The 12,961-nt window shown below is 34.7% G+C and overlaps 2 protein-coding genes across 2 annotated transcripts; one reads left to right on the top strand and one right to left on the bottom strand.

Annotated features, from left to right (window-relative positions):
- Positions 1-44: 44 nt before the first annotated feature.
- Positions 45-4,567, bottom strand: LOC129579582 (eukaryotic translation initiation factor 3 subunit C). The gene is made up of 7 exons (XM_055469733.1): positions 4,467-4,567; positions 3,983-4,116; positions 3,079-3,906; positions 2,521-2,924; positions 1,590-2,273; positions 706-1,249; positions 45-426 (listed from the first exon to the last, which is right to left on the bottom strand). Exons 2-7 carry the CDS (start codon positions 4,079-4,081, stop codon positions 241-243), a joined length of 2,745 nt encoding a protein of 914 aa, XP_055325708.1. The 5' UTR covers positions 4,082-4,116; positions 4,467-4,567; the 3' UTR covers positions 45-240.
- Positions 4,568-11,623: 7,056 nt separating this feature from the next.
- LOC129579579 (S-phase kinase-associated protein 1-like) lies at positions 11,624-12,248 on the top strand. The gene is made up of 2 exons (XM_055469730.1): positions 11,624-11,637; positions 11,757-12,248. The coding sequence occupies exon 2, from the start codon at positions 11,757-11,759 to the stop codon at positions 12,246-12,248; it is 492 nt and encodes a 163-aa protein (XP_055325705.1). The 5' UTR covers positions 11,624-11,637.
- The last annotated feature ends 713 nt before the right edge of the window (positions 12,249-12,961 follow it).

Here is a 12,961-nt window from a genome sequence, read left to right as displayed (position 1 = left end):
CATGCTTACTATATAATATTGATAAAATGTACAAAAAAAGACAGTTTGTTTTTAAATATGATTTTATATGAAGTCGAATGCACAAATGACACGATCTCTCTGTTCGCGAAAAAAAGCCGAATTTTTTTTATCAATTTTATCCGATTGGTTGTTTGTTTGTTGCTTGGTATTCCTTATTTCGTTCGCCGGGTTCTTTTGTTTGCCGCAAATCCACAAATGGAAATTCGAATGGATGATGATTTACTCTTCCTCCTGGTGGTTGTTGTATTGATTATTTTGATTGCGATTGCGATTGTTGCGGTTACGATGTCCGCCGGCATTATTCCAGTCTCCTCTGTCTTGTTGATGATTGTTTTGGTTACGACGATTGTAGCCACCCTGGTTCTGGTTACGATAATTTCCGCGCTGTTGTTGCTTGTTGAAATTCTGAAATGTTGAATGAAACATCATTTAATGATTGATACGATTGGAATTGAAGAGTTGAAACCAAAAATGGTATCGAAAAAGGAATTGGTGGAAAAATTGCTTTTTTGAACGGATAAAAGTAAAGTATTATAAAAGGTAAAATAATTTTGGAGTAAGAACAAAGCGTGTAGTTTTAGAATTAAAAAAAGGGAAAATGTAAAAAAAACGTCTAAAAAGGACGCTTTTTGATAGAGCCTCCATCATTATTTGCGAAGAAAATACACAAAAAGCCACACTTACGAAGTTCTTATTTTGGTTGCCACGTTGATAGAAGTTTGTGCCCTGTTTAACTTCGAAGATGCGTTCGTTGGCATCAACCAGATTGGTGACTTTGTCGACCAGTTGCATTGAGAGTGCTTGCAGACGTGATGGTTCCGAACGGTGCATGACAACCGTATCGGTTGGATCGTCCAATGATGCCATCAATTCTTCGTTAATGATCATCTTACTAATGACGGAATGCACTTTCGGCAAGGCCAAATCAAACATATCGGCCAAACTTGGCATACTAATCGATGAGTACACATTCGAATAGGTGAACAAATACGTGCGCAATGACTCTTCCTTGATAAATTTCGTCAACATGTCACGAACACGATCGGCTTCATAGAACAGATCCCATACTTTTGTGTTCATCTTTTTGTTGACGATAAATGTAGCACAGGCTGACCAGTTACCGCAACGCATTGCCTTTGCTGCAGCGACAACGTGCTCTCGCATCGATTCGGGTGGTCCGACCAACGATTGACGCTCCGATGATCGCAATTGTTGATAGAATGTTTTACTGAAAAGGACGAAAAACATTGAAATTAGGAGCAAAATTGTAAAAGATTCAATTTCAACTACAGAATTCGATGTGACATTTCAAGAAGTTGAATTTTGTTTATATAAAAACTGGATGAACTTGATGGTTTCGTATTGTAGAAAAACAATCGCAAAGCAATGATAAAATCTCAATCAATACTTCCTCGAGTTTTTGCATTAATGTAGGTCGAATTCATGTTCGAAAATGGCATGATGTCGAACAAATGCTAAACACTGTGACCAAAATCGGAAGAGTTCCCTTAGAAATGTTCCTAATTTTGGATTGAAGACTTCATTTGTTGATAAAGAGATCAATTTACCTGATCATACGGCGTCTGGCATCGAATTCATGAGCGGCCATGTATGGAATTTCGAGAAGCATAGCCGATACCAAGTAGACACATTCCAACAATTCCAAATTGATGTGCATGTGGAAGGGCATTTGACGTTGTTTTTCGACTTTCTCCTGTTCGGGGCTACGCTCATGTTGACGTTGTGGCAATAGACCTTGTGCCAAAAGTTCCTTCGGTTTTCCGGTCATCATCAAATCGACCAGACACTGATGGGCATCCTTGACAGAACCTTGACGGAAAGCGCACAAACCCAAATTGGCCATCATACGATTGTAGAGAATCTGAGTTGGTGGATCCGAATGTTGGATGTTCTCTTGCAAGTGACTCATTAAAAGTAAATCACGCGCTTGGAACCAGTTATCGTGCAATGCATGATGGTAGATGTGCGATAGGATGGCTCTTGTACGCAAACGATCTGTTTGATCTTTAGCATAGATGTAACGGCACAATTTCTCCATGACATTCACACTGGTGACGGTGTTTTCGTCGATTTCCTTGTTCTTCTTTTTCAATACATTTGGATCGAATTTGTAGTACAAATGATCGATTTTACGCAAGTAAACACGGCAAATCTCCGTTTCACCGCCAACACGCTCGATGTACTGCAACACCTGCTCAATAACGGTTGTGACACGTATTTCATCCTTTAAACTGGAGAAGAGATGCGATTAGTGAACAGTTTTATACGATTGAAAATGAAATGTTTTGTAAAATTCGTGTAACAAAAAATATCTATCATTTAAAAACAATTTATTTCTAACTAGCAAAACTGTAATCTGTACAAAAAGTACACATCTCAAGGTTAAGCATTCATTTTCTTCCGAAGAAAGACGAAAAACACGACTCTTGTGATTATAATTCACTGATTAAGAGAACTCTGACTTTGTGCAACACTCACCGATCGACATATTCATTTGAATGTGGGTCACATTCCTTCAGCAACTTCGTGAATTCATCATCAAGCCGCTCAACAGCTGTCAAAACACATCCACGCAATTTGAACGGTGCCTTCTCGTATTCTTCTTGTTCTTCGTTAATTGATTCCGATAAAGTGATGTCTTCCGAGCTCAGGAGAAGTGTCACCAAGTCGTTCATAACGTCCAACAACTTGCTCCAGTATTCCAACTTCATCGGTTCATTCACTTTTGGATTGTAATCGAAAACGGCCGACACAATATTGAAACGAATTTTACATGCAATGGCATCGCCCAAATTGTGTAGCTGAGCAATTTGTTTCAATTCGAACAATAGATCGATTTGCTGACGACGATCGGTACGTTTCTTGCCTCGTGATGCCATGATCTGAAGGGAGAAAGGGAATGATTTCAAATTTTTTTTCAACACCAAACACTTAAATTTGAATTGACTCATGAAAATCATGAGAGATATGCAAAAAATATCCAGATTGCCCAAATTTTTTTGAGAAATAAATGAAAAATGATGATAAAAAACGAACCTCATTGAGCTTGTTGAGCACCAATGGTACATCAATTTCGGCATCCTTGGCGAACATTTTCGGCTTTTCGGCGGTAGTCGAAGAGCCTTTTGTGACTGTTTCCCAACCGCCTTCATCATCACTGCCCTCGTGTTGTTTGCGTGGTTTGACTTCCTTTTCCTTCCTCTTCTTCTTTTTCTCCTCATCATCTTTGTCTTCCTTTTCGGTTGTTTTCTTCAAGAAACGTTCGCGAATGTTAACGTATTGCGTTTCTTCTTCGGATGAATCCGAATCGGATTCGCTGTCCGATCCCCAGAAGCTTGAATCGTCTGAGTCATCAGCTTCTTTCGGTGCCTTTTTCTCTTCCTTCTTGAAAGAGACGGCTTTTGGTGCTTTTCGTTCATCTTCCGAACTTTCGCTTTCCTCTTCAACCTTCTCCTCCTCTGGTTCGTCTTCATCGTCCGGTGATTCACGGAATTTGGCCAAATCGGCTTCAAAATCTTTTACGTACTTACGGAACTTTTGACGCAACGGACCAAACGCTTTAGAATTGTTTTTCGACAAATTTCTACGCCCTTCACGATCTTCCCACACTTCATTGATAAAGTCTTCCAATTCGGCCAATGCACGTACATAGAAACGTGGAGTGACTCCATTCTCTTCCTTCGAAATGACCGGCAATGCTTTCTGATGGGCACGCGTTAAATCTTCGAAATTTTGCAGTATATTTGACATATCCTTGATTTTCCGATAGTTTCGAATGTTTTTGATTATGTTCGTCAAATCTTCATAACGCTTCTCTTTCATTGAACGAACCACACGCTTCACCTCTTCTTCTTCATCGCTGAACTGAAAATCGAAAACGAAAAATTGTTTAACAATTTATTGCAAATTGCAATGCGTGTGTTTGATTGCGAAAATTTACCGTAAATGCAGCTGGTGCTGGACGTGACACAATCTGTTCCTTTTCTGAATCAGTATCCGATTCACTATCGGATCCACCGGTTGCAAAGAAACGCGACATTGTTGTTTTATTAAGTTTTCCTTTTCACGTGGTGTCTGGAAAATTAAAAACGAGCAAATTTATTGTAGACAATCAAGTGGAATTTATGGTAGACTTTTTTTTTATTCTCGCACAAATTGAATAGAAAACGTGGAATTTGAGGTTAGGTGTGCCACAGAACTAGTAGTAGCAGCTTTCACGGACGGTAAGCACCCGTGTATGTGTGTGAGTGTGTGTGAACAACGCACTATAGCAATAAACCGCATTGTGCCACACTGTCACTTTTCCGTGACCATCAATGATATTATTTCCATTAATTTCCATGATTCATCCACTAATTTCATCATTTTCACATAATTTACCACTTGTTTTATGGAATAAATACACTTTTACTCGAAACACTTACAATTTTACAATGAAAAAATGCGATTGATATTGCTGCTGCAATCGCCGCACTATGTACGATGCCAGTGTGAATGGCGTAAAGACTGACATTAAGTTGGCAACGACGGATTTATTCGTGTATTCGTTGTATGTCATGTCATTTTCCACAAAACTGATCCCATCGGATCACTTCATGCACGTACACATTTCGTTTTGATTGATAATTCGTTTTGGTTGTTTTATCTTTTTGAATTTTCATTAAAATTATGGTCTTTGTTTATTTTATGAATTTCTTTTTTTAGACTATGACAAAAAATATTAACAATAAAAAGTATTCAGAAAAATAGCATGTGTTTACATATTCAATGAATGTTATTCATTCAATCACCACAAAAATTGCTTTCATGTGCTTTCGATAGATGGCGCTGGCCATCGATTCCAATCGTTTTGTTCCACATTTATTCAAATTGGAATACTATTTGTAGAAAAATGTTTACAATTTCGATAAAAACAATTTGAATGAATTGTCGTGAATACATTTCATGGAATTTGAAGTCATTCAGCGTTTCAACTGATCATCGTCAAGCCCATATTATAGACGCCACCGAATCGATCGCGTATACAAACTGTATCTTTGATAATAATTACTAAAGAATTCGTCAGTGACAAATTTTGTCACACTCACAATTAGGTTTGAAATGCTAGAAAATTTAGAGAAAAAAAATTGACAAAAATATACGCATTATTGCTATGGGTCAATTAACTTACAAATTGACCACTTGAAATTTTACATAAATTTATTTACATCTAGTATCTTACTTAAAATGGTTTACATTGTGTGTTTCTATTACTCCTTTCAATTTTCAAAGATTTTTGCAATTGAATAAAAAAAATTGTAAAAATGTCGAGTTCTGCCAGAAAAGAGATAATTTTGCCCATTTTCCCTCAATATTGTGTTATTTATCAACATAAAACCATTTTTTTGACCTACTAAAATCTGATGGAGAATTGAAGAAAACAAAAGAAGATAAAACAGTGGGCTCAAGAGCAAATTGAACTCTGATCCGTTTCGCACCAAAAGCGAGAATCATACAACTAGACCATTGAGCCGATTATCTATAGACGTCCCAAAACAATGCCGAACGTACCAACTCCAGACATTTTGCATACTTCCAAAACATAACTCAGCGCACGAAAAGAGACAGGTAGCGAAGAGTGTTTGACAAACGTTTCTACACATTTCATCAGAATTCTTGGAAGATTCAGTAAAAAAAGACGAGCCCTGTCACGTAAGCCACGATTGATGGAAAAAAAAATCAATTAGACCGTGTAAATCAGATGTCCATTTGGAATTGGGATTTGAAATTTAATTCTAGACGAATGACGTTCCATATTATCGAATCTCCTTAGAAATTTTTTTTTGTTTGTGTCAAATATTGACAATGGTCAAATAGTTCTCTTGTAATAAATTCAAAGGGTAAAACTACACACACGGAAGAAAGGTTTAGATATTCGCTACGCCCAATTTTTTATTTCCTTGAAAAAAACCAAAATTTGAGATTTCTCAGACAACATTTATTTTTCGAACCTCCATAATGTATGTAAAATGGAGGCGCCGAAATAAATTTTGTCTGAGAAATCTCAAATTTTGGTTTTTTTCAAGGAAAAAAAAAACTGGGCGTAGCGAATATCTTAACCTTTCTTCCGTGTGTGTAGATAACAAAATTACTTAACTAATAATAAGGAAAAGAAATGATTAAAAAATTGAGTTGGAATGAATCGATTTACAATGCGTATGAAAAATGATGTTTTCGTGAGAGCGTGTGTTCGGTTGAGCGGTCGAAATGAGAAGAAGGAGTTGACACAAGAGAAACAATCAAGTGGCTGTAAGACGGTGACAAGTGTGCTGCTCACTCACACACGAATTTAAGAAATGACAATTTAAATTCTAACGCTAGGATGTGCTCGCCACACTGTTTTTTAGCACTACATGGAATGTAGAATACATGGAATATAGGCTATTGCATTTGTTTTTTTTCCCAAGAAATTTTTAAGACTCTTTAGGCCTTATTTTTGGACCGAAAATTAATTCTTCTTTCTATCCAAAGTTCTAATTTGAAATAAACCAATTACGCCTAATCACAAAAATATAATAATGTCATGTTCATGTAATTCATGTTTGAGATAACTCAAAAAAAAAATTTAATATTATTTTAATTCTCAATGTGATATAATGTACAATCCACGTTCACATTATCGTTCCCAAAACCAAAATAATATAATTAATAATACTATAATTTATTTAATTAATATATATTAATATTTATTTATTTATCTTTATGATTTATAACCAAATTTTTTAATGTTTCTCTTATATATTTAATTTTTTCACAGTACGGCAATTTAGTGAAAGATTTGTCTAATGAACTTTTTGTCCGGGTCGAACATTATTGATTTTGATTAAAATAATTTTCATAAAATACAGAAATGTATACTTCGATTGAAACTACATTCCATGTAGTGCTTGAATGAATAATTTGATGGAAAAATCAAATTAACGTAAAAAAAAACCATTTTAAACAACGCAAAAAGAACGCAGAGAGGAGCGAAGCGACGATCTGCGGTCTTGTTTTATTTTCAAATTAATCAATCATAATGAACTATAATTATATATTTAGATGGAAATTATTCTGTCTACTGAATTAATTTTCCTACTAAATAATTTTCATGATATTTTTTTAATTTTTGCGATCACCATTAATGTCCGCCTCAGCTATGATGGCCCATTGATTTTTCATCAACTTTTTATGTTCTTATGACCGTTCTGCAAATAGGGCATATATTTCCATGCTCAAGTGATGATCTGAGGCAGTTTGCACAAAATTTATGCATGCACGGAGTAAAACTAGGGTTCGCTGAAATATCTTCCAAGCAAATTGGACAGGTATCCTCAGAATTATCGTCCGCTGAAGAGGATGATGTTGATGTTGATTCCAGATCGGCAATTGCATGAGCTATCGCATTGTCATTATTCTGCATCTCTAGCACAGTAATTGCCCGAATAGATTCTTCGTTCCCGTCTAATATATTTCTCCTTAGTAAATCCAGATCGGCAATTGAATGAGCTATTGGTTTGTCAGCAATTGACCGAATAGATTCTTCGCCCCCGTCCAGCATATCTCTACTTGATGATTCCAGATCGGCAATTGAATGAGCTATCGCTTTGTCAGCAATTGACCGAACAAATTCTTCGCCCCCGTTTAGCATATCTAAACTTAGTGATTCCAGATCGGTAATTGTGCGTGCTATCGCCTCGTCCTGCTTCTGCATCTCTCTATGTGCTTCTCTTACCGTACGGCCTCGATTTTATTTATGAAATCAAACAAAAACAAACACAGCTGATGGTACAGAAATGTGCCTTTTGCTTTTCAAATCAATATTCGAAATGGAATACAGAGATAAGTAGCGTTTTTTTAAATTATAGACGTCGTACAAAGTGAATTGAACTGAAACTTTTTTTTAAAAAAAATTATGACGGTTATAGAGAGACGGATTATCGATTTCGTACTGTACTTACTTTTAAAAATAATTTCGTTGAGTTTAAACGAAAGAAAATAAAATAAAACCGTTTGAAATCGATTTGTTCAAACACTTTCGGTTGGTAACTTGTTTCTTTTGTGAAGAACACAGTCGGAATGAAATGAGTGATAGAGATGTTTGATATCTGATTACAATTTACTTAATTATAAATGACATGGTACCAAAATACCTTTGTATGTTTGGTTCCAAATACCTTTTTGAGGCTTCATTTTCGAATTTAACATGCCGTATTGTATTATCTCAACAACTTTTTGGAATCTAAACTTCATTATTATGAACTATGCTCATCGACTCCTGACTTAAAATAATCTCACAGAAAATAAAGAATGACACGCATCCCATTGATGATTGTAAACGGTTTTTCAACGGTATTTGCTGTAATTATCCCTTTTTATAAGCAAAAGTGGCCATTGGCTTGATCTCTCGGTCAGTTATGTGGCCATGCTGGGAAAAAAAGTTCGGACAGCATTGGCTTAAATGTTTCAAAGTGAAATTTCTATTCAATTATTCATTGTTTGATTCTGTTCACGTAGTTGGCTAAAACAATATTCTTCTTCAACGTACTACATTCGAGTGATTTTCTTTAAAAGATAACACCATGATTTGTATAATCAATGAGAAAAATGACTAGAATGACGTTTGGTTTGGCGCCATCTGCAAGGTGGAAGTATTTTGCAATACAAATACGTTCTATTGTTGCTGTCATTGATAGTTGGCAGTATATTTATAAAGAAGTTTCATAGTTCAGCGTGTACCGTCAAGATGTCGCTTAAATATAGCATAAACATGTGCTCCATATAAAAACATAGGCAAATTTTATCACTGGTATAATGTTTCAGTCACTTTGAATGACTGGGCGTCCGCGTATGATGAAGTAATTTAATTGTTGTATTTTCAATTGAAATGTATATGATTGCAAACCAGACATTTTAAACTCAGACATTCATTTTCAATCAAACTTTAATCTGCGTTTTGATTTTTTTTTCTCGTTTTATTATAATGAAAACATTGGCATCTGTACTTAAATAGTTAAGTTAATTCATACGGTCGATTCTATTGAGGGTGATTTGCTTTCGTTAAATCATTTTTAGGCATCATACAACACCAATCAGAGCAAGATGAGCTCTGTTTAGCTATTTTCAACACAGTGGATTCTTTTTGCACGATTTACCAAAAATAATTTTGTCCAAAACGTGTCTAATGAACGATTTCAATAAAATTTGTACGAATTCAATAATAATTTAGTTACTCTCACTATCACTGGTTGAGCATCTTCTGCTTTTGAAACCGACAAAAATACATGTAGAAACTAATTGATTGTTATGGATTTTCAAAATGCATAATTTAAAAATGTCGATGAATAATTTATAAAGAATGTAGAATATGTATCCCTATCCATTTTATTTAAGGCTTAAGAACGAGTTATTTTTTTCAGTGTTTTCTGAAAACTTTTTTCTATAGAGCCGTTAAATAACGCCCAAAAATATTGTTTTTGCTGTTTTCTTGTCAAAATAGGACAAACTATACTAGTAGAAACAAGACCACAGAGCGTCGCTCCGCTCCGCTCTGCGTTCTTGAGTTTATAGATACTTTTTCTATTTTGTTGTTCCACAACAAACTATTTTATTGGCGCACTACATGAAATGTATTTTATTAAAGTAGTCTTTGAATTATATTTGTGATTTGAATGTCAATTCCAATTGTAATTTTAGTTTGGTTAAAATTATTTGTAAATCCACGAAATGAACTTTTCTGATGATGAAAATATTGACGTTGTAATGCGTGAAATTATATCTGTTGAAAACATTAAAATTAAATCAGTATCAAAACGGAAAAAGAAGTCTACCAATTTCAAGAAGTCCAAAAAGATGAAAGTAGAACCAAAAGGGTCTGAGAGAATGGAAAGTGATAGTGCAAATTCATTAAAGCGTAAGAAGAATGTTCTGGATTCATCGTTCGAGAATGTTCTTTCTTTAAAGAAGAAAAAGAAGTAATATCATAAATTGGAAATATGAAAAGCAATAAAAACATCTTGTGTAACCTTATTCAGTTGTTGTTGTTTTTTTTAATTTTTCATTTACATTACTATTTTTGTTATGTTTTGATATATACAAATAACAAAAAAATAATAACGAAATGCATTTGTAGTCATCTCTGTTTTGCGAATATCGATTCGTAAAGTAAAATAAATGATAAAAGTATGATGAAAAGATGTATAATCAAAAAAGGGAATTAATTCTTGATAGTACATATGATATTAAATCAATTTAACTAAACCATTGTTTTATTATACGTTATTGTTCATTAATGTAACTCCTTTAAATCAAATAAATAATATGCGCATAGAATTTATCTCAACCATTACTTATACTAAAGGGTAAAAGAGTACTATACAAAGAAAGGAAAAAGTAATGTAAATTTTAAATAACATTTGATAATAAAAATTTGATTAGCGTTTCGAGATACTATGCACTTATTTGTCGTTACTGCCACTAGTTTGAATTGAATAAAAAATATGAGCATAAAATTGAAAGCCACTCTAATTCTGTTCATGGCTCGAAAAAGTATAAGAAAAAAAAACGCAGATTAGTAGCTCTACATTTCATGTAGTACTAAAATTACGTTGTTTTTTTTATTACCGTTTGCGGTATTTGTCGAAACGTTTGTAAACCCTAATTTTATTTCGTAATATTATAATGTTTTTTTATTACAATTCGAAAATCACCGCCTGGACGCGGGTGCTGATGTGTGCAAGGGGCGAATCACTACTGAAAATATACTGAAAAGACTGAAATCCACTGAAAACAAATGAAAAGTACTGAAAAGAAATGAAATATATTTTCAGTATTTTTCAGTATCAAAACGGGATTTTTGACCGTTGAAATTTGTTTGGCAGATCTGCCATCTATTCATTTTTCTCCTCGAAAGTTATTGCCATTTTCAGTACTTTCATACTAGTATTTATTATTATTGGGCACTGAAAGTACTGGAAACCACTGAAAAGTACTAAATTCAATTTTTCAGTAGTAACTCGCCCCTTGGATGTGTGCTAATTAGCTTTTGTAAAAAGGTTTTGTCTATCGGACAACACGATACAGAGCATCGACTTGGTATACACAATAGGACTTGTCGCTCTTCTCTCTTCCCACAATTCTATTCGGTTGCAATTATTAAAAGCATAGGTTGAATTATAATGAAACGAAAAAAAAAACCAAATCACACGATAAATTGTGATTCAGAATATATTTCTGAATTGAAAACTGTAAGAGAAACTTCAAGCCATTGGTGTTGTCCAAAAAGAAATTTATTAAATATACTAATGAGTGATGCAGTTCGTGGCGAAGGACAGTGTCGGTATTAATGTGGGTAATTCGAGAAAGCGTCTGTATCGATCGGACAACACCAATTCGGTTGCCACGGGAGAAACAGGGTATAAAAGACATAATCATTTCTAGTTTTTATCATTCTGACTGCGTTCTTCGCAAGAGTAACAAGTTAAAAGTGGTGTTCATCCGAAAGTGTTTAAACAAATCAATTTGAGGTAGTTTTAATTTGTTTTCCTTGGTGCACGTTCAACGAAACTATTTACAAAAGTAAGTACGACCAAAAAATATTGATGGTATTCTGTTTTAATGAAAAAAAAAAACAACGTTTTTTTTACAAAATTTAAAAAAAAATATTAATGAATGTTTCTGTTTTTGTGTCCATCCAGATGGCGTTCATTAAGTTGAAATCATCGGACGGAGAGTACTTCGAAACCGATGCTCAAGTAGCCAAGTACTCAGGCACCATCAGAACAATGTTGGAAGATTGTGGTCTGGACGATGAAGGCGAAGAAGGCGTTGTACCCTTACCTAAAGTAAACTCCAACATTTTGAAACACGTTTTGCAATGGGCCAACCACCACAAGGACGATCCAATTCCAACCGATGATGATAAAACGAAGGAAAAACGCACCGTCGACATTTCATCGTGGGACGCTGATTTTCTGAAGGTCGACCAAAGCACTTTGTTTGAGATCATTGAGGCCGCTAACTACTTGGACACCAAAGGATTAATGGATGCGGCATGCAAAACGGTTGCAAACATGATTAAGGGAAAATCACCCAAGGAAATCCGTGAGCATTTCAATATTAAGGACGATTTTACGCCGGAAGAAAAGGAGAAGATTCGCCAGGAAGATGAATGGTGTGAAGAAAAATAAATAAACAGATGATAAAATTAATTAGCGAAAATTGTCAATAAGATTTTGCATTAAAATTCAATAAAAGTAATAAAAAAACAAACGAACATTATTCTCTTATTATTCTTTTTGAATGTAACAGAGAGTAGTTCTAGTAAAATAAGTTGAGGTTTTGTGCTGTTGAAAAAGTCATTTTCCTTAGTCTGCCTCTGTTCCTCCTTCCATCAAATGCATTCAATTAAATAATGATACTGCGATTCCAGTTCCAATTAAGCCAACCAAGAAACTATGAGTTTTTTTTCGTCACACAAATGCTATTCAGTTTGCCCATCTTCTCTACAGTTTTGTTTTATCAGCATACAACAATTCTTTTGAACTATTGAAAAGTGATAAAGAATTGTTGAAAACAAAAAACGATAACACCGGTGAGTTCCAACAGGGAATTGAACCCTGGGCTTCACTCGCATCCAAAGTGAGAAACATACAACTAGACCATTGAGCCGACTATCAATAAACGCTCCTAAACACTGTGAAAGCACCGACTACAAAGATGTTGCATAATTTCCAGAACATAAAAGCGCACGAAAAGTGAATGGCAACAAAGCAAGAGTGTTAAACAAGTTGATGTTCAATGCGCGATTAGCTGATTTGGCAACCTTAATCTTGCATGGTAGTTTCCATTGAATGTGAATAATTTATGTCGAAGTAAATTTCAACGTTTCAAATAATATAGT

This window comes from Sitodiplosis mosellana, unplaced genomic scaffold (assembly GCF_009176505.1).
Source record: "Sitodiplosis mosellana isolate CC-2019 unplaced genomic scaffold, AAFC_SMos_1.0 Smas_scaffold_6257, whole genome shotgun sequence".
In the NCBI taxonomy this organism is placed as follows: Eukaryota; Metazoa; Arthropoda; class Insecta; order Diptera; family Cecidomyiidae; genus Sitodiplosis; species Sitodiplosis mosellana.
This window is presented reverse-complemented; position numbering and strand designations above follow the sequence as displayed.

What these genes read in the sequence shown, in the direction of transcription:
- LOC129579582 (XM_055469733.1), bottom strand. Translation starts at nt 4,081, where the DNA reads ATGTCGCGTTTCTTTGCAACCGGTGGATCCGATAGTGAATCGGATACT. An exon ending in TGCTCAACAAGCTCAATGAG is followed by an intron (nt 2,925 to 3,078) that starts GTTCGTTTTTTA and finishes TTCTCCCTTCAG; the next exon opens with ATCATGGCATCACGAGGCAA. An exon ending in GCAACCAAAATAAGAACTTC is followed by an intron (nt 427 to 705) that starts GTAAGTGTGGCT and finishes TCAACATTTCAG; the next exon opens with AATTTCAACAAGCAACAACA.
- LOC129579579 (XM_055469730.1), top strand. Translation starts at nt 11,757, where the DNA reads ATGGCGTTCATTAAGTTGAAATCATCGGACGGAGAGTACTTCGAAACC.